Source organism: Muntiacus reevesi, chromosome 11 (assembly GCF_963930625.1).
Source record: "Muntiacus reevesi chromosome 11, mMunRee1.1, whole genome shotgun sequence".
Lineage (NCBI taxonomy): Eukaryota > Metazoa > Chordata > Mammalia > Artiodactyla > Cervidae > Muntiacus > Muntiacus reevesi.
Window position 1 is genome coordinate 30,991,195 of NC_089259.1, and position 25,432 is coordinate 31,016,626.

At 44.4% G+C, this 25,432-nt stretch overlaps 1 protein-coding gene across 4 annotated transcripts in view; it reads right to left on the reverse strand.

The window, feature by feature from the left end:
* Window positions 1–314: 314 nt before the first annotated feature.
* WASF3 (WASP family member 3) overlaps window positions 315–25,432 on the reverse strand; it is a 74,009-nt gene continuing 48,891 nt past the window's right edge. For 3 of the 4 annotated variants that reach the window (XM_065902067.1, XM_065902070.1, XM_065902068.1), the window contains 7 exons: window positions 20,637–20,771; window positions 18,400–18,553; window positions 14,446–14,563; window positions 10,336–10,511; window positions 6,060–6,323; window positions 4,265–4,632; window positions 315–3,394 (listed from right to left, as the gene is read on the reverse strand). In XM_065902067.1, the coding sequence (XP_065758139.1) occupies window positions 3,237–3,394; window positions 4,265–4,632; window positions 6,060–6,323; window positions 10,336–10,511; window positions 14,446–14,563; window positions 18,400–18,553; window positions 20,637–20,771 (1,373 nt within the window). In that variant the 3' untranslated portion in view covers window positions 315–3,236. Of the gene's footprint in view, window positions 3,395–4,264; window positions 4,633–6,059; window positions 6,324–7,132; window positions 7,300–10,335; window positions 10,512–14,445; window positions 14,564–18,399; window positions 18,554–20,636; window positions 20,772–25,432 lie in introns of all 4 variants that reach the window. The other variant, XM_065902071.1, reaches the window with a different exon arrangement.

Consider the following 25,432-nt stretch of genomic DNA (forward strand, 5'->3'; position numbering starts at 1 on the left):
TGGAAAGTGAAAGTGAAGTCGCTCAGTCGTGTCTGACTCTTTGCGACTCCACAGACTGCAGCCTACCAGGCTCTTGCATCCATGGAATTTTCCAGGCACGAGTACTGGAGTGGGTTGCCATTTCCTTCTCGAGGGGATCTTCCCAACCCAGGGATCGAACCCAGGTCTCCTGCATCGCAGTCAGATGCTTTACCATCTGAGCCACCAGGAAATAACGGAAAGGCTAATTAAAAACCCCACCAAGCCCCAATTTCTCCCCCCACCCCAAAACGTTAACCACACAACACTGCTATAATAAGCAAAACTGTTTAGGGTTAAAAGTGTAATTTTATTTAGATGTTACTTGTACATAATCTATAGTAAGATATACAAACAGATAAAAATTGTTTACCAGGAGGTTTTTTTTTTAATACCACTTTAAATTCAGTGTACAACAGCATTGGTAATACTGCAAGGTGACAGACTCTGGTTTAGAAAACAAAAATTACTTGCTACTCTGGCTGATACATTCCCATGAGTCTTCAATGGATGAAAATGTATCATGAATTTCAGCTGCAAATTATTACAAAACTTTCACAATCTAGCCACGTGGTGCTCAGAAAAGATTTTGACATTCTAAAAATTTACTGAAATGAAAATGCTAATTCTCCAACAGTATACTTTTACTGAAGAAAAATGTAAGTGACCAAATCTTATGGTTTTAGGGGTAGACAACAGAAAATTGACTACATCATATGCGTGCAGTTAATGGGTGGTTCTGAGTCTTCTTCTCATCCCTCTGCCTGATCCATGACATGAGAAAAAGCTTGTAAGAAATCAGACTAAACAAAAAAATAAAATAACCTTACAACATAGAGCTTACTTTAAAATGTAAAATCCATAGATAGGAAATATGCATTTAAATGTTTTTTTCCATTTGTCTCGTAAATACTTCTTGAAAATGAAAATGGACAGTTCAAAATAGTCACTTTTTCCTTTTCATGTGCTATCGTATTAGAAAAAGTCTGGATTTCATTTTTAGAATAAATCAGTGCTGAGAAAAATACTGCAAAAAATAATTTAAAATGGATTTTAGTCCTTTTCCATTCTCTTAGAGGTTACATAACACATCAGAGCAAAAGCGTTTTCACTGGTCAGAACATCAAGTTGAAAATAACTTGTTGATTAAACTACAGGAAGACAACCAATACTTAACAGGCTCATGAATATGTATAAAGTGCCACTAATTTTACTGTGATAAGATATAAATAGAAGAAATCCTGACACGGATAGTAGCTTTATGCATTCTCTCCATCCTGAGGACAGAAGGGACATTACAAAAAAAAAAAATAACAAAACAGATTTACCAAACATAGATCCTAGAAGGACACAGATGCTTCCGTATCCAAAAGTAACAGTAAAGACAAAATACTCTAAGAAAGACAAAATATGACCACAATTGGTAAAAGTCCCAAGAAAAATGCCAACACAGCTGGCCTCTGCACTGGAGAAAAAGAAATTAAAAGAGAGGAACTGGGGAGTTGATTAATAACTACTTAGAGGCAACACAACATGGTGATGAGCTCCAACAAGCGTGTGCCTGAACAGCTGGTTTTAGCTGAAAAGACTCAGAGACAACCTTGGCCTGGGCACTTGGAAACAAGGGTAATACAGATCTGAGGCTCTTCTCGAGTTCCAACCTAGGTGACTCAAGGCCCGTCAGGCAGCCCTTACAGGATGACCGTGACCTTCCACAGCCCGTATGTGTCCCTCAGGGACACAGACGTGATGGTGGGAGCAGCAGCTTCCTGGGGAGAACTCAGCAAAACACCCCCCACCCCCGGCAGTCAGGGTCCTGCTGACATCCTACCGTCCACCCAAACATCTCTGTTTTAGCCACAGATTCCTTGGTCACAACTGAGCGTCACCAGGACCCGAGGCGCGTGTGGCAGAGAAGTCAGACCTGCTCTGGGGTAAAGTGTCTTTGTACATCTGTGAAGCTGCACCTGAGATCAAAGCCTGAGGTGGTTTTTTCTTCCAAACAAACAGTTCACCTTCACCCGGCATTACAGAATCTAAGTTCTCATTCACGAGTTTCCTAGCAGCTTGTCCTGAACAGGAAGACCCGCTCAGGCTCACCTGTCATCACGTGGGAAGGGACAAGGAAGGGCTGACCCTCCCCCGGGGTACCTGGTCAAGCGTGGTGTGCTGACGACTGGGCAGGAGAGGAACCGTGCGCTTTGAGGGCTGGGTCCCTAACTGGCCACAGCACCAGGGAAGGCAAAAAAGATGTAACGGTCTCCTCTCACGCAAATGAAGCTCTCAGAACTCAAGACCAGGTGGGGCCAGCTGCCACCTGGAGCCTTCCCTGTGACTCCAAGGCCTCCACGTGGGCCCGCCTGGGATGTGGTTCCAGGAGAGAGGTTGTACTAGCTCTGCTCCCAGGTCCGTGCGGGCTGGTTCCCCAGCTCCAGGGGCCGCTGAGGGTGCTGCGTGCACCCACGTCCCCGACAACCCCAAAGGAAAAAGGGCTGTTCTCCACTTTCCTTCCTACTGCGCTGCTGAAACCTCCCACAGAAACCACCAGCGAGCACTGACTCCGTGAACGCCTGCGAGGGATCCTGCCTGAGAAGGGCCAACCTCACATTTCACAAGGTCAGCAGAGAAAATGAGGTTCTTCAACAGAGCTTCCAGATTGACAGAGGCCGCAGGGCCATGACAGTGCAAGCTCAGACAGCTGAGTCTCCTACCTGTCAAATCTTTCTCTCGAGAACCAACTTCTTCTGAAACACATTTTCTCTTTTTTTTAAAAAAAAGTGGAAAACAATATCGCTTACTGATCGGAAGACACTGGTCTGTCGTACAGTCGTGAATCTCGCAGAACCTGACAATAGGCAGCTTCACAAACACACAGCAAGTCTGCAGGATTTTCACGATCAAGGAGCGTGAACCCAAACGGCACTGCACGCGTTTGTGGCCGAGAGAAAGAAGCAAGAGGCTGTTTTCAGGACGACGCGATAGTTACAGCGTTATTTCCTCATGTGCCGCACGGTTTGCTATGTTTAGTGGCACTTAAGTATTACACAGTAAATACTGAAAAAACCCAGAAGTTTTGGATGTGCAAAAGCAATCTCACATTATTGATACAAAAGTGGCTAAGCTACGGGATTATAATACCACTATCTGGGTGCGGGGACCACTGACATCGTCGACACGCCCCCCCACCCCGGCCCGGCCCGGCCCGCTGGGCGCCCGGCTCAGTCGGACCAGTCGTTCTCGTCGAACTCCGAGTCGTCGTCCGAGTCGCTGTACTCGACGGCGATGCGCCGGGACAGGATGGTGGCCACGTCGTTGCCCACCGGCTCGCGCTTGGCCTCCTGCTCCCGCTGCTCCTGCACCTTCTTCAGCTGAATCCCTAGAGACACGAGATGCGGCTCAGAACGCAATCCCTCTGCCCGCTCCAATTAAACAGAGGTGGACCAACAAGCCTATTAGACATTTTCTGGCCTACTGATGCTAGAATGAAATGTTTTAGAAACTGGAGGGGAAATGCTTGGGAAATAGATGTTCCAGGACCAAGAAGAAAAATAAAATGTATAGAAGCCGTGACATTCCTTAAGCGATGTGTTGAAATGTAAGATAGTCAGTTACGATTCCGGAGCACAAGAGCACCGAGAAAGAACATTCTAGAGCAGCACAGCCCACCCAGGTAGCCACTGGCCACCAGAGGCTGTTTCAAGGTTTCCACTGGCCCCCTGCACTGGGACAGTTGTGCCAACATGAGTGTTTCCATCATGAAGACCATACTCCTGGAGGGCCTGCAGCTCATAGCACATCAAACTAAAAATATGAAAAGTCTAAGATAAGACATATCCTAGATATGAAAAACTAGATCACTGACAGGAGCTCATTTTCTTTTATTTATACTTCTGACCTTAAGTATAAGATGGAGTGAAAGAAGCATAAGTAAGTTTAAAGTATAAGTATAAAGGATAAGTATAAAAAAGTATAAGTAAGATGGAGTGAAAAACAGAAGATCCAATTAATTGATGATTATTTTTATAATCTATTTCTAGTCAAGTAAAACCTTCCTGAATTCTCAGTGCTTTATCACTGTGTTTACTTGGCACTGAAAAAACACATCCGCTGTTTTTAAAAAAAAAAAAATGGAAAACCAAATGCGGCTCCTGTCACCCTCTCCTAAAGGCCTTCTGGTGGAGGTTGGAGCTGATGGAAGCCGAGGATGCCATGGCTGGTGGGCCGCTGTCCTGGGACAGGCACTCACCCATCCGGATGGCGGCGAGCAGGTCGCTGCGGGCGTCGCTGACCGGCGGCTGCGCGGCCTCCTGCCTCTTGGCCTCGGCCCCCGGGGGGGCGTGCATTGGGGAGGAGGAGAGCGAGGAGCTGGCACCTGGAGGGCCGGGCGGGGGCGGCGGGGGGCCCGGGGGCGGCGGGGCCGTGACCACAAGCCCACCGGAGGGAGGGTGGGGAGGGCCGGCATAGGCGGAGCCGGCAGAGGCCGGGAAGGGGGGCTGCAGGGGCATCTGGAGGGGGCAGACGAAAGCAGTTTGTGCGGAGGGGATCACGGGTGGGGGCGGGGGCGGCGGGGGTCCTGAGGGGCTGTAATACTCCGTGATCTGAGCCGGCAGCATCCTGGCAGAGACAGGAAGCAGATAGTCACTAGAGAGCAAAGGGCAGTCCCATCCTTGGAGGGTCTCCCCCTCCTTGGAGACAGGCCCCCCCCAGACACTGCGCACGCTGTCAAGTGAAACACTGCAGGACGCAAATAACCATGCTTTGGACCACAGGTCATCACAAGTCACTGTGATGGGGCTCAAGATGGTCTGCTGACATGCACCAAATGATAACCACCAGAAAAGGTGACGTCTGTGGAGCGCTGGACAGCTGACTGCAGCGTGAAGAAAGCAGGACAAGGCATCCTTACATGGGGCATCTGAGAAAAGGGGCTCGGAAATCTGTCTTAGGAGGGTTCTGAGGCCAATCAGATTGGCAAATTCTGTGTTTTACATCCCGTCCCCATGCAAATTCCCCAAAGCCCACAAAGCCCATCAGAACATCCAAAGCTTTGAAACCCCTCCAGCCAAGAAACCTGCAGGGTTCTACCTAGCCGAGAGTTTTCCAAACCAACTGGACCACAAACTCTCTGTGTCTGACACTCGGAGCCTCGGAACACTCTGTGGGAACCCTGAGTTACAGAGAACCAACTGCAGGGACCGTCTAAGACCCTGCAGTCAGAGAGAAAACTTCTGGGGGCTGAGGGATGAACATTTAGAGTGTCACCCTCGCTGCTCCACAGTGGAGAAAACCCTGTCCGTGGAAACACGTGTTCAAATTCCCTAGGTGCTGACTAGGAGGGACTAACTCTTCAAAGACTGAGCTTAAGCCAAAAAGACCGCTTACCAAAACACAGGCGGTGCTTAACTTAACAAGCCCTTAACATGAGGATCATTTTTTTAGGAGATGTTTGAACTTTTCCCAAATAACACAAAACAAGAGGACCTGGTGGCAGAATAATATTTGGGTACCCAAAGGTCAGGGTTACATACATCCAAGTCCTGTGTTGCATATTATCGTTTTCTCCTTTGAAATGTGAATTCTCTGGAGCATTTGTGACATGCTGGTCACAAAACTGGCATGTCGTCCTTTGTCAAGGCCCTGCCTCAGCCATTCAAACATAAAGGTAACGTGTGTTCACAAACATAGACACAAACCTGAGGCTTGTGTGTAATAAAAGGGGAGTGGCATGACCCTGCCTTTCCTAACACAGAGTTTCTCATAACAGATGGGATCTGCACCCGCTCATTCCTGGCTGCATACTGGCCTCCAGAGTTTGGCTCAGGGTTCAGTGTTAGTCACTCAGTTGTGTCCAACTCTTTGTGACCCCACAGACTGTAGCCCACCAGGCTCCTCTGTCTACAGAATTCCCCAGGCAAGAATACTGGAGGGGGTTGCCATTTCCTTCTCCAGGTTATTCAGTGACAATTCCTCATCACCCACCCACCAACACCCCCAAGCAATGGTGAGCCCCAGAGCAAGCAAGCCCAGGATGGGGTATTTACCCGTAGTCGGCTGGGGCCATGGGCGCGGGGGCCTGGGGGCCCTCCGCAGCCTGCGGCGGGGGCGGCGGGGGCTGCTGGGGCCTGTTCAGGGCCAGGTGTCGGGCCGAGGCCGATGGGGGCCGGAACTCATGCTCGGGGGCCTGGGCTGCCGGCCCATGGGGAGGCGCGTCACCTGCTCCGTAGGAAGGGGTCCCAGGCTGCGGGTGCAGAGAGTGGTTGGGGGTGGCCGGGTACGAGTAATCCGTGACATCCGATGCGTGGGACCTGAGGGCCAGAGCCAGGGGTGGGAGAAAGTGGCGTCAGTTAAGAAGACTTCCCCCCACCACCAGGCATCAGCGTACATTTAAATCTGAACACGGCCAAGGCACAGAAATCACACGCTTATTCCCTGTACTATCGACAAGGCCGAGGCCCGTAAGAGCTTCCAAGCACAATGCAATCATGACTTTAGCGGCAAAGCTCCAGGGTTACGTGGTTTCAGAGCCACAGCTGTGATGTGCGTGGTCAGACAGACGGACAAGCGGCAGACAGCACAGCCCCTTTACAGCATCGCAGCAGACACGTTTGTAAGACAGGAGCCTCCAAGACAGGGCGTTGAACTTGAAAACGGCATCCAAGGTGGAAGATTTCAGTGGCGATTAAACTGACAGTGTATAACTAGACCTTAACAAACGGCAGATGAATCGGGGGGAAAAAACAAATGAACGGTAAGAACAGAGAAAGAAGTCAAGAATGCAGTGAGTGGTAGTTTTCTTGAACAGGAGAAATGTATTTATGGCCAAAAGAGAGAGAAGGAATACAGTGCTGCAGGCAGAAGCCCTCTTGCTGCCTCCAAGGCCCGCGGGAGAGAGAAACTCTGAAAGGATGCACACATCTCCGTGTTAGTCGGCAGAGTTCAGAAGGATGCTGGGACCCTGGGGGTACCGCTGGGGGCGGGGAGGGCTGGGCAGCGCCGCAGGGCGTTAGTCACCCGGGTTATGGGATGTGTGGTCAGTACAGGGCAAGGCATCCTCTCGTGACACCGAAGCGGGGGGCCACGGGGGCTGGGACCCGGAGCAAGCGGAACCACAAACCCGGCGGGCGTCCTGGGCTCTGCCGCGCCCCCTGCCTGCTGCAGCCTCCTCGCGTCACTCATGAACTCAATGCCCATCTTCCTTCTCTCCCACTCTTCTCTTCTGGTCCTGACTTTTCTCACACTTATTTGCTGGCTTCTGTTGGGGTTCAGCTTGTGTCTCTCTCTCTGAAGGGAAGAGGCAAACACACGTCGGGTCTTTGCACTTCAGACACCAGCTTCCCTGGGGCATCAGTGCGTAGAAAAGTTCTCTAAATGGCAAAAAGACTACTGTTTTTGTTTTTTTTTCCTTTTTTCTTCCCTAATTGCAGTATAAACATAACTTGAAGCTCACTTCCTTTTTCCCTAACTGCAGTATGAACTGTACATTATGGTGTGCATACGACTGTCTTTTGAATTATGCCAACTGTTGGCAAGGGAGTTAAAAATATTTTCAGTGGGGGAAGAATCTGACCTGTTTTTAGTTTTAGCATATTTTAAAAATGTAAATACCTGAAACTCTGGATTCCCTGATGATGGGGGCGTGGCCCCATGTGGGGAACTGTGTCATAGCCGGGGTACAACTTTCTAATGGAAACAAACTCATCTACAGGCTACGGAGTGCTTCTGATGGGGCGAGGAGCCGGGGCTGGAAATATCCTGGCACGATTCAGAGCTCTGTTCTGTAAGGTGCGGTGTGATACAGGAGGCGATGGAGGACAAAACTCGATGGAGGACAGAAGTGAGCAGGACATGCCCAATGTCGGGAATTACAGCAGGAGAGCCTGGGGGGCAGGGCTCTGTGACGGTGGAGAGGGGGCTGACTGGTCACTCCAAGTGTCACTGCCCCTGTTCAGGGGACACCGGTGGGCTGGACAAGAGATGAGAAGGAGGGTGACCACTGAGCGAAAAGGACCCCCCAACAGGAAGGCAGAATCAGCCCCAGGATTCATGGCACCAGTGTGGGCCCGGGCGGGTGGTCCTAAAGCTGCAGGGGCACCAGGAGCTATCTGTTAGGGGAAAGAGAATGTAGAAGAGTGAAGAAAAGATGGGACAGGAGAAGTGTCAGCAGTGGAGGCTCAGTGGGAGAAGCAAATGAAGCCCTCGGCGTTCTGCGGGAGGGCAGGGTCAAGTGTCTGCGACACAGGGTCAGGCGGCTGCAACACCCAGAACAGGGTGAGGAAGGGGGAGGACAGGGGCCGGGGGACCCTGCTTCCTGATCGATGGGGGGAGCGGGGGACAAGCATTTCATCCAGGCTCATCCTAAATGTACCCTTAGAATCAAACCATTCCTGATGATCTACAAAGAGAGTGAAAACTTATCATTAGTTTGTGTGATGACCTGAAAATGTATTACTTACAAGAACAAATTATATACATACCATCAAACTTAAAGCTCAAATTTCCCTCAGTTACCCTAAGTACATCCATTAAAAACCACGTTTCTAAATAACAATTCAAACAGGAATGTGTGAAAGTCGCTCAGTTGTGTTTGACTGTTTGCAACCCCATGGACTGTAGCCCACCAGGCTCCTCTGTCCATGGGATTCTCCAGGCAAGAATACTGGAGTGGGTAGCCATTCCCTTCTCCAGGGGCTCTTCCCAACCCAGGAACTGGCCCAGGTCTCCCACATTGCAGGCGATTCTTTATTCTCTGAGTCACCAGAGAAGCCCAGGAATATGAGACATAATAAAATCAAAAAGTAAATAACACAGGGCAGACTTCAATTTCATTAAGTAAAAAATATACACATGTACAGAAAAAAGACCAAAAAAAGAAATACACTAAAATGCAAAAACAGTGGTTTTTCTGGTAATAGGATTATGAATAATTTCCAAAGATAAAAATTTAATCTTATTTTATAATAAGAAAACTGTTACACTTTCATAAAATAAAAAATATCCAAAATAATTTAAGGGCTATAATCCATCAATTTTATACCCAGCATGGCACAGTCTAATCTCAGATTACAGAATAAATACTGATTAATTCAACTGAGAGATTTTTAAAAAGTCATTTTTCCATCTGTACCTATGGAAAGAGTTATGTATGGAATATTACAAAGTATATGTTTTGCACAAATAAACAGTCACAGCTTTAGCTGGAGAAAACCGAACAGCAGATATGACATCCTGGGAGCTGTCAAGTTCACGTACTTCTCCCCCAAAGAACTATGAGCAGAAATATATCTTCAGTCTTAACCTTCTACAGAGATAAACTGACACAAAGACTAAAACTTGAGGCTACAGGTCAGTTCAAGCTCCAGAAATTGTCAAATCGTTACCTGATAACAGCTTGTACAGAAAAATTTAGACGCTGCCACAGTCAGTGACAGGCAGCCCTTGTGGGATAAGTGTATTTATGGGAACTATACCCACCGAACATTAAGCATCTTCTGTACATCAGACTGAGCTAACCACGGAGGTTAATACACGTTTCTTAAAACAGAGATTTAATGCAAGGTCCAGGTTACTGCTGATGTAAGAATCCTCTATTCACAGTTTTAAATGCCAATGGAAGAGCCCACCTTTACAGAAGCAGAAATATGAAATTAACTGTAAATTATAATTACTGGTCAGTTCTTCCTGTCCAGTGAAGCCCTTTCGGGATAAATGCTCCTTAGTGACCGTGTCTTTCACATCTGCAAGGAAACAGCTTTACTGAATTGCTAACAATCTTTAAAAATAAATTCCTAAGAGAATTCGCCTCCTGCAATTAGAATACATAAGATTAGCGAACTGAAGGGGGGAAAAAAAAAACTTTGTTCATCCCTTTTGGAAAGGTTATCAAAAAGAACAATGAAGTTATTCCTTGATCACATCAATCACTACCTACAATCGTTTCAGATACCAAGTGGCAAAGGAAAAGCAAAATTCTAAGCAAAAGAGGCAGAGAAAGAATGAAAAGATTATCAAAATGAAAATGCCAGTCATGGGCAGGTACTAAGCCCAAATTCAGAATTGAGGTTAAAACAGTACATCTAGATTAATCAAATGATTAAGTGAAGTCACAGATGGAAAATGATGCAAAGTAACCCAACATCAAACAAAACTAAAGTATTATTTCAAACTCAAAACATACACAACACTCATCTTTAAGGAAAGTTTGGAACACACACTGTGGACCACATAAACACAGAGCTGTGCACATTTCCACTTACGGGAAGCCAGGCCCCACTCGCCCTCACAAAGCATGCATGCACGCGCGCGCACACACACACACACCTAGTGTCTGGGGACAAGGATCCTTCAGAAGACGCTCCGTGGTGTGTGCTCTGTGATAACCTGGTGTCGGGTCTAAGCTCTTTGTCATACGCCATCATATTCCATTCTTGGCGCCTGTTTCTGGCTTTTCTAACCTTTTTCACCTCCCGGGTTGTGCCATCTATACGCTTTTGCTCCTGACGTCCGAGGAGGAAGGCAAGCGGGCCGAGACAGAGGGAAGGAAAAGAGCGGGTTAGTGTGGTTGCCACGGCAGCGGTGAGCCAGGGGTGCAGACAGGGTGGGCCCCTTTCCATCACTCCCGGGTCGAGAACCTCCTGACACCCTCGCCCAACTCAGACCCAACCAAGAGAACTGAAACTTACTGATATAACACCAACACGTAAAAGTTACTGTGCTGCAGTTTCAAGAATTGCTTACCATCATTTTTGGTTAAGAATTCTCACTTCACTAAGATGGAGCTTCTTTTCAGTGTACGATACTTCTAGATGTATTTTATACACACGAAATACCTGCCCGCTCCATACAGAGACGTCGTTTCCCATCCTTATACTGCTCTGACTTGTTAATGTATAACTATCTGTCACAGAATAATTTTAAGTGCTCAGTTTCAAAAGGATTATTTCAGAATACTTGAGCGAACCCTGCAACTAGCTTAACACAAACTAAAAACGAGCTGAGAACTTACCTTCCCTCTCACTCCTGCTCCAGATCTACTTTGCCAGTAAAAATGTCTCCAATAAATAACTTGGGTCCTACGCAGGTGCTTTTTTAAAGGTGAGGACACTGCTTCCACGTGTGTTTATGTGTCCTTCCTGCTCCCCTCGTGAAACCTGACGATCTTCGGGAAACTCATCTATGAGCCTTTAAGTCCTACGCCCCCCCTTACAGCCCCTCCACACACGGCTCTGCAATGAACAAATCCAGGTAACAAGATGTTCACTACGGCCGGGGCACCTGCCAGGCCCGGGCGGCACGAATGGCAAACAAGAGAGGACAGGTATCTGCCCTCATGGGGCTTGCGGTCTCACCCAAGCCGAACTCCTAACTGTCAATGGAAAGGAACCATTAAAAATAATACTTTAAAATTTTAAATGAAGATAATGCCTAACAAAAAGAGCAATAATCTTCATGACTGGAGGAGCCCTGCTAGGGCATAAACTGGTCCAGTCCTGAGAGGGTCAAGAGCAAGAGGGTGGCATCTTTCAAAGTTTTAAGTCCACACTGCACTGCTGGGAGCTGACCCTGACGAAGTATGTGCATCGGAGTACGGGTACCCCCTACAGTGCTATGTTAGTGACAGTTTAGAAGCAACCTAAATACTCACTAATTCATTAACTGGTGAATAGCTTATGAAGCATCCAAACTTTGGAATATGATACAACTCCTAAAAAGAACAAAGCATATCTTTATTATATCACTGTATGGATCTGTCTGTATCTGTGTATGCAGGTCAATTCCAGGGATAAAAAATACTTTGTGAAGTGTGTACACCTGTATTATGAATGCACAGCTGTTACCAGAGGGCACTTATGCCTGGGAAAAGGAGAAACTCACCCCCGAAATTTCTAAATGCATGTGCTTACTTCAGGATGGATTGGGCATTTTACAACTGGCATGTATTGTCTGAATGCTTTTAAAACCAAGAGAAAGAAAAGGAAGGAGATTTCTCTGGATTCCAACATACCTCCTGCTTGAGAGTCACTGTCTTCGACTAATTAATAGCTATCACCCTTAGTTTTAAGAGGTGAATGCTGACATGGGTAGGGACAAGTATAGTGGTATCTGCCACTCTCTTTACAATGGCTCAGCCTCCAATCTACCCATCAATGCACAACTCACACACACACACACACACACACACACACACACACACACTGACTATGATATAACATTGACCCTGACACATCTGCACCTGGCTATACCGCCTACATGAAGACCCCAAGGCTGTCCCCAGCTCCTTTTTACCCCAGGATGATTTCAGCTGCTGCTACTTTGAATGCTCCTCCATCCTGAAGCCCCACCATCCCACCAACACACACTCACTTCACTCAGCCAGCCTCTTCTGCAGCCAGCCTGCGTCTCAGGCACAGGCCTCCTCCACTCTCCACGTCCTCCTCGCAGTCACCTCGCCTCCTGCTGCCACCTCCCCCAAAGCCACCCGATCCCTCACTTTCCAGCTCTGCAACTTCAGCCTGACACCAACGTCGTTATTTGCATGACTTAAAGAAATGTTTTTGCATCAGCAAATGAAGGAAATTTCATGTTCAGAGACAACGGATGTCTTCTCCCCAAAATTTCTAAACTAATTCTTCCTTCAGGTGGGCTTGTCCATTCCAAATAAGAGTGTGACTTCTGGGGTCTCTAGATTCCTGGGAAATGAAGGCTACCTTGCCTCGTTTTCTGTTCCTATAGAAAACAGATTTTATATTAAAAATTTCAAATTTCTTTCTCTCTTTATGAGTTCCAGAGGATGGCATGACTTTTTTTAATGTCTGTTTCCCCCACTCAACTCTCATCTCCATGAGGGTGATAGTCCTTTCTTTTACATCACAGCCTTTAGAAGGCATTCAAAAAAGAACCATTATACAAATGAGTGAAGGAGAAATTCTCATCAGAATTTTATGCGTTTGAGGCACAAAGGATGAGACAAAACCACCAATGAAGTGACAATTCTGTACACACCGTAATCACAGTCAACTGAGACTGCTTTCCCCTGAAGAACAGTGGCGGAAAAGTTAAATATTTTTGCCAAAATGAACACTGCTGCTTCGAGGGAATTCTGGGAGACCATTTTAAAGGAGGCATGCTGTAAAGGAGGGAACTTGTAAAGTCTTGGGGTTCTGCCCTGGTGCCATGAAGAGGTTTGGGGATTCAGATCCACAGGCTTTCAAATCTCTGTTCCTTCTCCTTTGGGGATATCAGCACCTTCCCATTCTGTACTTCAGTCCTTAGTGGTGTCTCTGCTTGAATATTTCTCCACTTGAACACCCAGCAACTCTTCCAAGATTCCCCATTAAATTGCCCCAAGGGAGTCTCCAGGCAAGAATACTGGAGCAGGTTCCCATGCTGTTCTCCAGGGGCTCTTCCTGACCCAGGGAACAAACCTGGGTCTCCTGCATTTCAGGCGGATTCTTTACCATCTGAGCCCCCTGGGGAGCCCGGAGAAGAGCACACAGACAACAATCTGAGAAATTCCCTCCCAGGATTTGAGGCAACATTTCACACCTGCAGTCTGCAACCGACTGCCATGCTCCCTTTCCGAAATCCTGTTTCCAAATCTCAAGTCCTCCTCCATCCTGAACTGTCACTCCTGCTGCTCCAGTTACACCTATAGTTGTCTCCAACTTCCAGGGAGCCAGCCCACAAAATGCTAACAAGTTCTTAACTCACACGCTAGGTCGTCATTTTTTAAAACATCGTTCATATAGAAAAGGCTTGGCAAACTAATTGCCTTTGGAGAATTAACTGATTTTCAGTCACTTAAGTCTAATTTCTGGCCCCCAAAGGCTCAATTTTCAAAACAGAAGTTCCTGAACCTGAGGGTGGGTTTGTCCCTCCAGGAGTGTTTGCAAGGCGGATGCCTCAGTTCTCCTGCCTACGACCACCCCACCAAAGGGAGGCAGCTCATTTTCAGGAAATACTATCCTCTCAGTGTGCTGACCACACATGCTTTTCCATCTGATACGAACCTCTCTCACCAAGGCCTTAATTACAGTTAGGTGGCAGCCCAACAATTAATAATGTTAAAAATGCCAAAAGCAGACAATTCTAACTGATAGTGGAAGGTTGACTGCTTTATGCAATTTGAAAGTGCAAGAGAAAAGTTATAAAACTCAGTGACAAACAATACTGAAATTTTTGCCACTACTTTTATGAAAGCAAAGCAAGTTTTAGAGAATAAATCAATAGAATTTATTGACAGTAGTACTGTATTACTGTGTTAGATTGAATGGTATCTTCACATGAAGAATGCAACCTCTAAAAAAACGTCAGCACAAAACCCAACATGTCAACTATTTAAAAAATGTACTGATTTTTAAATCTCTAATTTCTAAGCAAGCATCTCAATTACACGTTTATATGAGCATTTCCCCTACTTGAATTCTTTACCTTTTGACGTCTTTTCTCTTTCCTTTTGTCTTCCGTGTCCTGTAGCATTTTTTCTTTCCAGAGGTCAAAGAAATAGGAAGGATCAGTATAGAACTTCAGCCCATCCTTCTTATCATCTCTGTAAATCAATGTATTACAAGTCAGGTGGGAAAAAAAGGTTGTTAGATATTTTCATATGGGGTAGTTATTAATGTCTATTTAAACTCACGAGATAACAGCTGCATGAGGAATCTGAACTCTCCTATACTCTGTGAAGTCTCCCAATTTTCCTTATTTGAAAAAAAATGTGCGAACATGCAGTAACAGCAGTTTTTTCTAGAATAATTAAGTAAAAACTACTCTTGCATATTTAGATTTAGAAAAATGCTACCCAAAATCACAATATAGCTCATAAACAGCAATATTTAATACCACAATTATTTCAAGGTATGTTCTGTTTATTCCAGTGGGGGCTACATATAGAGATGGAAGGATCTCTTAGCACATATGTGTTCACTTCTATTCTGGAGTGACAAGGCTATTTGGATAAAATTTAGCAAGTACTCTTATTTTTAAAAATCAGGTTTGCCCAACATCTATAATTCAGTTAGGAAAGAAGCAGAATATTCATGGTGCATAAATGTAACTAGGCGAGAAAGTGATGACCTAGATACTTTTCAAATGGAAAGTGAAAGTGTTAGTCACTCAGTCATGTCACTTTGTGACCCCTGGGACTGTAACCTGCCAGGTTCCTCCATCCATGGAACTCTCCAGGCAAGAATACCAGAGTGAGTTGCCATTCTCTTTTCCAGGGTTGTAAATGGAAGTAACTCACAAAGAAAATTCACTTGCAGCTATTTAGTTTTCATGAACTGTTATAATTACTATATATTAAAAAATATTTCAAGTCTTTATATGCTACTCATTTATCACAAAGTCAATAAAATGCAGCCAACATGGACCCAAAGTTGTAATATACATCAATAGACAGCAAAGCTCAAAATAATCACATTAAGAAGTGAACACTCTATCTGCTAATGCTTTAAAAAGAGTATGTAACCTGTATATTACCTTCAAGAGGGAGCAAAACATTTTCACTTAAAGACAGCATTTCAAAAGTCTGTCCTGCACTTCTGTGTCTCGGGCCTGGTGCACTGGGAAGACCCAGAGGAATCAGGTGGAGAGGGAGGTGGGAGGGGGGATCGGGATGGGGAATACGTGTAACTTTATGGCTGATTCATATCACTGTATGACAAAACCCACTGAAATGTTGTGAAGTAATTAGCCTCCAACTAATAAAAAAAAATAAAAAAGACAGCATTTCAAATAGTCATTTGAGGCATACAGAGAAAGAGAAAAAAATCAGAGGAAATAAGTCTAGGAAAGAGTTTGTGGCCCAGTAGTCAAACAAAGTGACGTGAATTACTCCAAGGAAACTGGTCTTGAAGTTCCTGCTATGCCGGGTTCTCTAAGCTTCTCAGCATCAAATGATAATTCAGGCTCTCAGGAGGGTGGTCTGGCAGTTCCGTGCCTGAAAGTCGCTAACAAACCAGCACAATTCACTCTGTACTTCAATCTTTAGTTATTTAAAATCCTCTCTCTTCCCAATTTCCTAAGTGACAAGCAATCTGCATTATTGGGATTTTATTAAAAACACTGCTGTGAAAAGTATAAACTATTTCCCTAAGATACTACTAGGTCATCAATATAGTTGAGGACATAGAAAAACTGAGCAGCAACTTGCTGCAATCTTAAAATGTATAAAATGCATCTTCTTTTTTCATAAGTGGAGCTGATACTTTGATGAGGAGTTACTATTTAATGGAACAAATACGTATAATAACTTAAGCAAACGTTAACCTTGACACCAGAATATAAGCAGAAATATTCTATGTTTATCGCAACACTTGACTTTTCAGTCACACTGTACTTATTTAAAACTGTGTTGTCACTGTCATATTTAAATCCAATTGCAAAAGTTTGTGTTTTTTCCTACCCAAAATATTTCTGTATTAATAAAAAGTAGATTTGAGTTGGCATGACTATTTTTGAACACACTATTAAAAGACATTTTTCTTTTCGGTAAAACTGAGTATACACAATATATATGAACATCAATTTATTTTTATGCAATTAAAAATTTTAGCCACCACAAATATTTAATCATGATCTTGATTAGTCAAATATGAGTGGTTCACTGAGTCTTCTGGGTTTCTTTTCTCCTTTATAACAAAATATTTAGTGAGGTTTCTTAGGAAAATTTTAGTAAGTTCTCATGGCTCTGGGATAAAAAGAGCTGAAACTGCCCCCAGAAAAATGTCTGCTGAACAAGTTAAAAAATTAGGTTTCCTACCCCATCTCACCTCTCTAGTTTGTCACAGAGCCACAGTTTGAGTTCCCAGAGTCATATGGCAAATATCCACTGGCTATCTATTTTACATACAGTAGACTGGGAGGTTCAAGAGGGAGGGGAAATGTGTACATACACCTATGATGGATTCATGTTGATGTACGGCAGAAACCAACACAGTATTACAGAGCAATTATCCTTCAATTAAAAATAAATTTTTAAAAGGTAAAAAAAATAAATTAGGCTTACAATACTACTATTCATCTTTAAGATGAGTATCTAAAGACTCCAGAAACATACACTTGTTTCATAGAAAAATGTGGTATCCTGATCCTCTCCCATCACAGCTTCCATGGAATCCCGATTTCATTTTCTGGAGCATCTTTCTGTCCATGCTGAAGAAAGGGATGCAGTCTGAACAACTACTTTCCTAGCACAGCTGCAATAAAGGACGGGCCCAAACATTTCCTTTTGCACCCTGAGAAAGGACAGGAATTCAGACCAAGAAAACCCCTGGGCACTGCCTGAGAAGGGCCACCAGACCCAGGAGAGCAGTAACGGACATGAAGGACTCTGTGAATTCAGGAAGGCTGGGGTACCACCCAGCAGAGCTAATCCTGGGGGGCCATGAGGACCACCCCTCACCAGTCTGAGCTCATCAGAGGCTGAGAAGCGAGCTCTACAGAGGGTGAAGATGGGGACGAATTACTGGGTAGGCCAAAAAGTTCATTTGGGTTTTCCTGTAACTGTTCCAAAAACCCAAATGAACCTTTTAGCCAACCCAACACATGAAAACAGGAAAGAACACAGTGATGTGGTAGTAGGTTGGAGAGGAGTTCTAAAGAGCATTTTTAGTGTCTTAATAATAATTTTTGTACAATTTATTTTTCATTCTTTTTCTAGAAAGTTCAGTCCTGATAGTGAGTCCTACCAATTCAAATAAAAAGTTACCTTCTTGATTCTATATTCACTCTTAGAAACCCCAACGCTGCAGAACACACATTTCTGAATTAAGTAACAAATGTCTGCGGGGCTGAAATGCTGAGACAGGTACTTGACTGCATTAGAGATGAATTATGCAACTCCTTTAAAGTTGACTCTGAACGTGAGGATCAACACAATCACACACCATTACTATGTAATGTACCCTCCTCTACTCAAGACATCTGCATCTGAAAGCTAACATCAGAGCTCACACTTCCCTTGGTAAGCTTATCTGTATTTTGAAATACTCAAACTTTAGCAACTCTGTAAATCACTAATGTCATCATGGTTGTTTTTGTTGTTGAGTCACCAAGAGTCGACTCTTTTGTGACCCCAAGAACTGTAGCCCGCCAGGCTCCTCTGTCCATGTAATTCTCCAGGCAGGAACCCACTGGAGTGGGTTGTCTTTTCCTTCTCCAGGGCATCTTCCTGACCCAGGGATCGAACCTGTGTCTCCTGCATCAGCAGGCGGGTTCTTTAGCATCTGTGCCACCTGGGAAGCACAATTTCTTCGTGGATAATAATAATACTGCAATTATTATTCTCAAAGTCTAAAAAGATGTTTTCACCACACTGCCCACCTCTCTCAACCTACTTACCCTGAGAAGCTCTGGGGATACACCTGCACATGGAGGACCTACCTGTACGGTGTAAGGATGTTCAGAGGAGGTGGTTTATCACTCTGGTTGTAAATGTCAGCAACAGGATTAGGAATGCTGTTCTTTGAAACCACCTGCTGGTCTTGGACTGTGGAACTTTTGAAAGCTTTTTTCATGTTGATATCCTGTAGTGACACTGTTTAGAGAAAAGTCCCCCAAGTCGGGTTACGTGGAAATATTTTGAGCCGTTTAGAAACAAGTATAATTTGATTCACAATTGTAAACATCTCCTAGAATAGCTGAATATATAACATCTATTCTAGACGAACAATATTATCTATCATTGTTCATTTAAAATCATGCTTACTAGTATGCACAACCCCTACCTCTGATAAACAACAGTTATCTCTATAAATCATGTCTTTCCTTCTTTTGTGGCAATATAATGATTTCACTGAGCCTAATTATGAGTGCATCATTCTTTACTTAAATAGCATTTCTCAGAAATCACACAGGAATAAAATTATGAGTATAATAGGTATGTAAACACAAAGATTCAGGGTATCCAGGGGGAGGGGACCCATTCAAACAGTTAATACCAGTTTAGTTACAATACATGTGGGAAATGCATCTGTAAAAAATACATGAATGTAGAAAGTGCAGTAAGTTTTTCTGACAGCAATATTAAGGAGAAATGGCAAAGCTTTTCAGGACACCTAGAGTCCTGGAAATTAAGCAGCATGATACAAATCTACACTAAGGAGTCTGAGAGAAGCAGGCTAATTACACTCATTTCTTGAGTCTGAACGGCATGCTGCATCTCAGGTATTAACTCATCTGACCTTGACATGACTTTCTGAGGTGGGTGCACAGGTGCATTCACCCACTGGACCAATGAGGCTGACGGTCAGGGGTGTTAAATGACCTTTCCAAGCCTGCCCAATGGAAGAGTGGCAGGATCACATAGAGCATAGATTTCCTGACTTGGCCAAGGATTCTTCTATAGGAATATCCACACCAAGGAAAGTCAAAAGGGAGAATACTGATTGAGAAGGGAATTTAAGGCTATAAAATGTACTGTAGAACCTCAGGATGCTAACCTTTTTCAGGGTAAGTTTTACCACAAGCATCATAACTGCAAGAGCCAACAAAAAGCTGAATAAAGACAAGTAAGTATTTTTAAAATCATTTTTGATACCATTTGAAAAGTATATGATTGATTTAACTCCTTGTCTGAATAGACCCAGTAGCTATTCAAACTTTTCCTTTTAAATAAAAGATACATTTAAAAATCAAACTAAAAAGAGCCTGTCTCTAGCTTCCTACTTACTGTTGGAAAAGTAAGAATGTTCCTAACAAATATTAAAATCTCAATGTTCTACGCTTGTTAAATTTTTAGTTCACTAATTTAATTTTGACCTTTGAAACAGGTCTGAAGATAAGAAAATAAGCTCGAGTGATGAGGGATGAATTTCATAAATAATTACATTTTAAAAAAACTTTCACTCTTTATTAATACTGCTATTGTAGGCCTAGTAGAAAAATAAGATGCTAGGATCATTTTAGTGCCAGGAGAGAAACTGTAACTACCTATATAAAGGAAAAATAATTTTTAATCTGAGCATTTTCTTCAAAGTAAATATAAAATGGCACATCTTGATGTGGGGGGACAGTTTTTTTCAGTCTTTTATTTGAGAGAGACAAAAAGTGAAAATTTTTTTAAGGGATTATTGAATTCTAATTTTTTTTGAAACTATCCCAAATTCAGGGTACATCATTAAAATGACCATCAGTTAACTACACAGCACCTGTGGATATTAACTTTGTTTTAGAGGCCTGAAGCCCTTCATTTCTGGGCAATTAAGTCAGCAGGATCAGCTCAATTATTTACAATCGATCCTAAGGGGAGCAGAGGGTACAGGGCTCTCTTAGCTGGACAGTATCTTTGGAGTGAGTCTGTGATTTTTCTGGTAAGAAAGTATCTTTTCTAATAACAACCAGTAACCTCCATTAGGACTTCTAACACCAAATGCATTCAGAGAATCCTTTAAAACAAATACTGCATGTGTCATTTATTTAAAAATTGAGTGTGGTTCACAAGGTAGACCAGATGTGACTCTTAATTACTAAGTAACCCCTCACTGTGGGTTTTGCCCCTCACTTTTCTTCTAGGAAAAGACGAGATGAAGGATGAGCGCACGACCCCAAGGAAGCAGCAGGTGATTCCCTCCCCTCCTTCAGCATCACTTCCAGCTCCCGGCTCTCCAGGGATGACCTACCCTCTTCCACCGTGGAATCCAGCTGGGTGACCTTAACAGCGAGGCGATCAATCCTGTCCTGCAGAGAGTTCGCGCGGATGTAGAAGTTGTTGGCCTCGTTAAACAGCTCTCCGAATATGTCCTCAGCATGTTTGCCTGCAGAAGGCATGAGCAGAAGGGCGCCTGGTCAGAGGCTACACTCTCACCCAAACCCAACGCCAACCTCCACACGTGCGGTTTTGTGCAAATCATCACAAAATGCATCACTGTCAAAGACCTGTAGGATCTTTCAAAATTTATTAGGAATACTCATACATATCTGAAAGTGACCCAAAGTTGTAGGATTTTTAAATGACCCAGATAATATAGAATTTTTACCATGAGCTTTCCACCCCCACCAAGTTGTTTCCCATTAAATTAAGCTTCTTTGGGGAAAAAAACTAACTCTCATTTTGCATGCTTTGTGATACACGGCTCAGGACCTGAACTTTCCTTTTACTTCCCAAGTAAACAAATCTAATTCAACAAATTATGTTGGCTTCTAAATTCAGGATTTTAACCTCATTCACAATCAGCAATATCAGATATCTTATATGGTGCCTCACACTTCCAATGGCATTAAACTCTTCAAATTCATATTTCAAAATCTAGGTATAGAATGCTGACTCTGGCCCTCCCTAAAAATCAGTACGTTGAATTCTGAGTTAAATTTTTCTGTACAGATCATCTCTTCTTTTCCGTAAGTGTGAGACATACCTCCCATCTTCCTTAAAGTGTAATTAATAACATTTCTGAAAATTTCACAAGATGGGAATCAGTATCTGCTTATGCTCCATTTCCAAATCCTAACACCATTCCTTTACTCACTCAACAAACATTTAGTAACTGCCTACTAAGCGTGCAAGGAGCATGACCGCTAGAGCATGACTGCTATGGTGTGAGGAGGTTTAGCGCTTAAGAAACAGCTAAGCCGTCTTCCAGAGTGGCTGAACCATTCTGCATTCCCACCAGCAAGGAATGAGAGTTCCTGTTGCTCTGCACCCTCATTAGCACCTGATGTCAGTGTTTTATGTTGTGGCCATTCTAATAGGTGTCTTTTATCTTGTTTTAAGCTGCATTTCCCTGAAGACTGTGATGTGGAGCATCTTTTCACGTGCTTGTTTGCCATCTGCACATCTTCCCCAGTGAGAGGTCTGTTCAGGTCTTCTGCCCATTTCTCAAACAAGTTGTTCATTTTCTTATTGCTGAGTTTTAAGAGTTCTTTGGATATATTTTGGATAACGGCCCTTTATCAGATTATGTCTTTTGGAAACATCTTTCCCCAGTCGCTGGCCTGTCTTCTTCTTCTCCACAATATCTTTTACAGAAAGGAAGTCTTTCATTTGGATGAAGTCCAGCTTATCAATTATTTCTTTCACTATCATGCCTTTTAGCACCGTGCATAAAAAGTTATAGTCATATCCAAGGTCATCTAGGCTTTTTCCTTTGCTATCATCGAGGAGTTTTATTGTGTTACATCTAGGTCTAGGATCCATTTTGACTTAATTTTTGTGAGGGGTATAAGATGCGTTGACCTGCAACTTTTTACCTGCACTTTCTGTCAACTTATCACGCAAAAGGGAAGAGAGCCTGAACCTTCCCAGAGGAAAAGTTACCTAGAGCAAGAATAACTGTAATGTTTTCACTGTGCGTTACAATTTACACGGTGTTCTCACACTCACTCACCTTAGTCTTTGCTGTGAACCCCGAGACTATAACCTCCATGAGAGTTAAGAACCACCTGTGTCCACTGGGTGTCCCCCGCTGTCCCCACCTGGGACAGAGCCTCTGGCACCTGTATGATGAGTGAGAACTCATGAGCCAGACAGGGAGCCGCTGCTCCCACCTTCCAGGTGACCGAGTTGGGCACCACGTCCAGACACTGTGCCGAGCAAGCGGGAGAAACAGATGAAATGACAACTTGGGTCTCCCATCTTCTGATTCCCTGCCTTGGCGCATACTTCCCTCAACTTTCTCGACTAGAAATTAGCAACTCCCCATGAATTATCTCAGGTCATGAGACACCTGGAAATTTCCTGTTTACTTCATAAAATGGATTGAAATATTCTGCTGCTTCAATGGTTACTCCTAGATACTGGATAAGCATCTCTTAAGAAGTGAGAATTTGTATAATTTCATAAATTCTAACACTGTAACTGTCTTAATAACAGGAACGCTGTCTGAGGAAGGAAGAGTAAGAAAGGCATCAATGAATACCACTAAAACCAGGAGTGGGGACTTTGACTACGTACCTCAGTTGAGCAGTAAATCATTTCTCCTGAAGCTGAAAACCTGCAGTGCGGCTTTCTGGACTCACCTGAAATCCTGCCAAGAGTCCCCACTCACGCAATATACAAAATGGTTCCAAAAGGCGAACCAATTTAAAAAGGGTCTTCAAACGAACTATGCATGCCTTTGAACACTGTAACTAGATGTGGCATCCAACGGTAAGGTTTGTTTGCTGCCTTTATTATGAACTTCCCGAGCAGGCCTTGTGTGTCTAATTACCTAATAGACATCTCCATGCTGGTGTCCTGTAAGAATCGCAATCCCTGGACAAGTTCTCATAGGAGCTCATGTTCCCATTAACTCAAACCCACACCCCTACTGGGAAAGGCATGGTCCACCTGCGATGAAGCCCCAGAAAGAACAGAGTCGCCCGTGACTGCTCCCTTCCTCCACGGGCACTGACATCAAACCACTCCTGCCCCCCACCCCCTGGGCTCTGGCCCTCCCTGTTTCTCTCCTAAATTATATCAACAGCTTTGTTTTCCCGTGTCCAGATTCACCTTCCATTCTTAGATCTGCACATCACAATGCTGCTAGTCCGACCCTTCACGGCTGCCATCATCTCAAGACCAAACCCAAGGCTCTGAGCAGGCACGGGGGCCCCATGCATTTTCACTCTGTCCTTTTCTGGGCTCCGGCAGAACACACTGCCTGAACCCTCCCCGCTTGCTCACAGATGCCGTTAATCCTCTTCGTGTTCAAACCCTTCCATGATGTCACCTCACTTAGAAGGAGAGATGAAGGCCGGCAGTGACTCAGAAGGCTCTGCCGGATCCAGTTCAGTGACCTCCCGGGCCCATCCCCTGCTTCCGTCTCCCTCCCACGTTCTACGCCAACCACACGGCCGCAAATACTCAGACACGCCCGCTCCTGCCCGGGCTTTCACATTTCCTGCACCTCCCGCCTGGACCACTTCTGTCAGCCAGGTCTAGACCCCAGTGTCATCTTCTAAGGGAGACGTCCTCTAGCACCTCTAGCTAAATGGAGTCACCTCTCTGTACACACACTCACAGATGTAAACAAACTCCCACACCCCTGCCGTCCCCTCCCTGCTATGTTTTTCTCTGAGCACTCACCGCCACATAATAAGTTATACACTTGTATTTAGTGATCCTGTTTCTGGCCTGCCTCCTTCCACAAGAACGCACGATCCAGGAGAGGAGGACTCTATGCATCCCTGCATCCACCGCCAAGGTCTAGGGCGTGTCTGGCTTATTGTAGGTGCTCAAAAAGAGATTTGAAGAAACGAACAAAAATGCACGCACTTAAAACCTATCCTTCGGGAAGCAGACTGGGGTCCACGAGACCAGAGGCCCCTTCCTGTGTGCGCAAAAACCCAGAGGACATCTCAGTCGCAGGACGCATCCCACACCCCTCCTCTTGGCTTTTTCACACAAGTCCTGTAAGGCGTGGGCCAGGCCCCTGGTCTCTGCACTGATCACGCTAGCCGGTGCTCAGCATCTCTTGAATAAAAACACATAACCTGTACCAGTGTTTTCATTCACAAGGACACAACCAACAAAGGCTCCCTGCTCAGGTACATTTGGGAAATGCTGGACTAGAAAGTTTAAACATGTATATGCCTCAGGCATCTCAAAATCTTCAACATGCTCGTGGGTGTTGGGGTTCCACAGGACAAGCATGGTGCACACAACCTTTTCAAACTGACTGGTTTTTGAAACACCAGTAATGCCTTTCAGACTGTTTTCTGAAGCCTGTTTGGGAAAACGCCTGCCCATTCAGTTGGACGACCTGTAGACAAATTACCATGTTCCAAATGGTTTGGATTCAAGTCTAGCAGCTGTTGTTTCAGAACGCCAGATGTAATCAAAATAGAACCAACTAATTTTTTTCTACTTGACCATTCATGGTTAAAATAAAAAAAAAATTCCAGTGCAACTCCAAGAAAACTCCTTTCCCTTCTGCACTGCAGAAATCTAATTAATAGCGACAGTGTGTACCACCGACAACTCGGGCATGGACAGCCTCTTGCTGAAGGGACTTCAATGTTCTCAAAACACACTCTGTAGAACCTAAACAGGTTGAAAAGAATCAATAACACAGACCCTCCACCTTCATTGCTTAATACTACTTGAAAAAACACAACGGACACTCTACTCCCCTTAGAAGTTCTCAATTTATAAAAAGAAACAGAAATTAAAGACTTGCAAACTTAATCTTCTACCAGCTGCTGGAAGCTGAAAAGTGACTAAAGAGAAGAAAATGGGAGGAACTCTATTTTCTGATGAACAAGAATAAAGTGTTGCAACCACAGCACTCAGTTCTAGGAACAGTAACTTGTTCGAAGAGCTTAATTTGACTCACTCTTCCAATGGCAAGTCCGATAATAGTTGAACTGAACTAATTCTGAATTGAATTAAAGACCATGAAGAGGTAAGAGCCACTGATTCATTCTTAACTGACAAAGAACCAATTAGGGACTTATCTGTACCACACGAGTTCGAGTCCAAGCTTAAAAAATCTTGTTG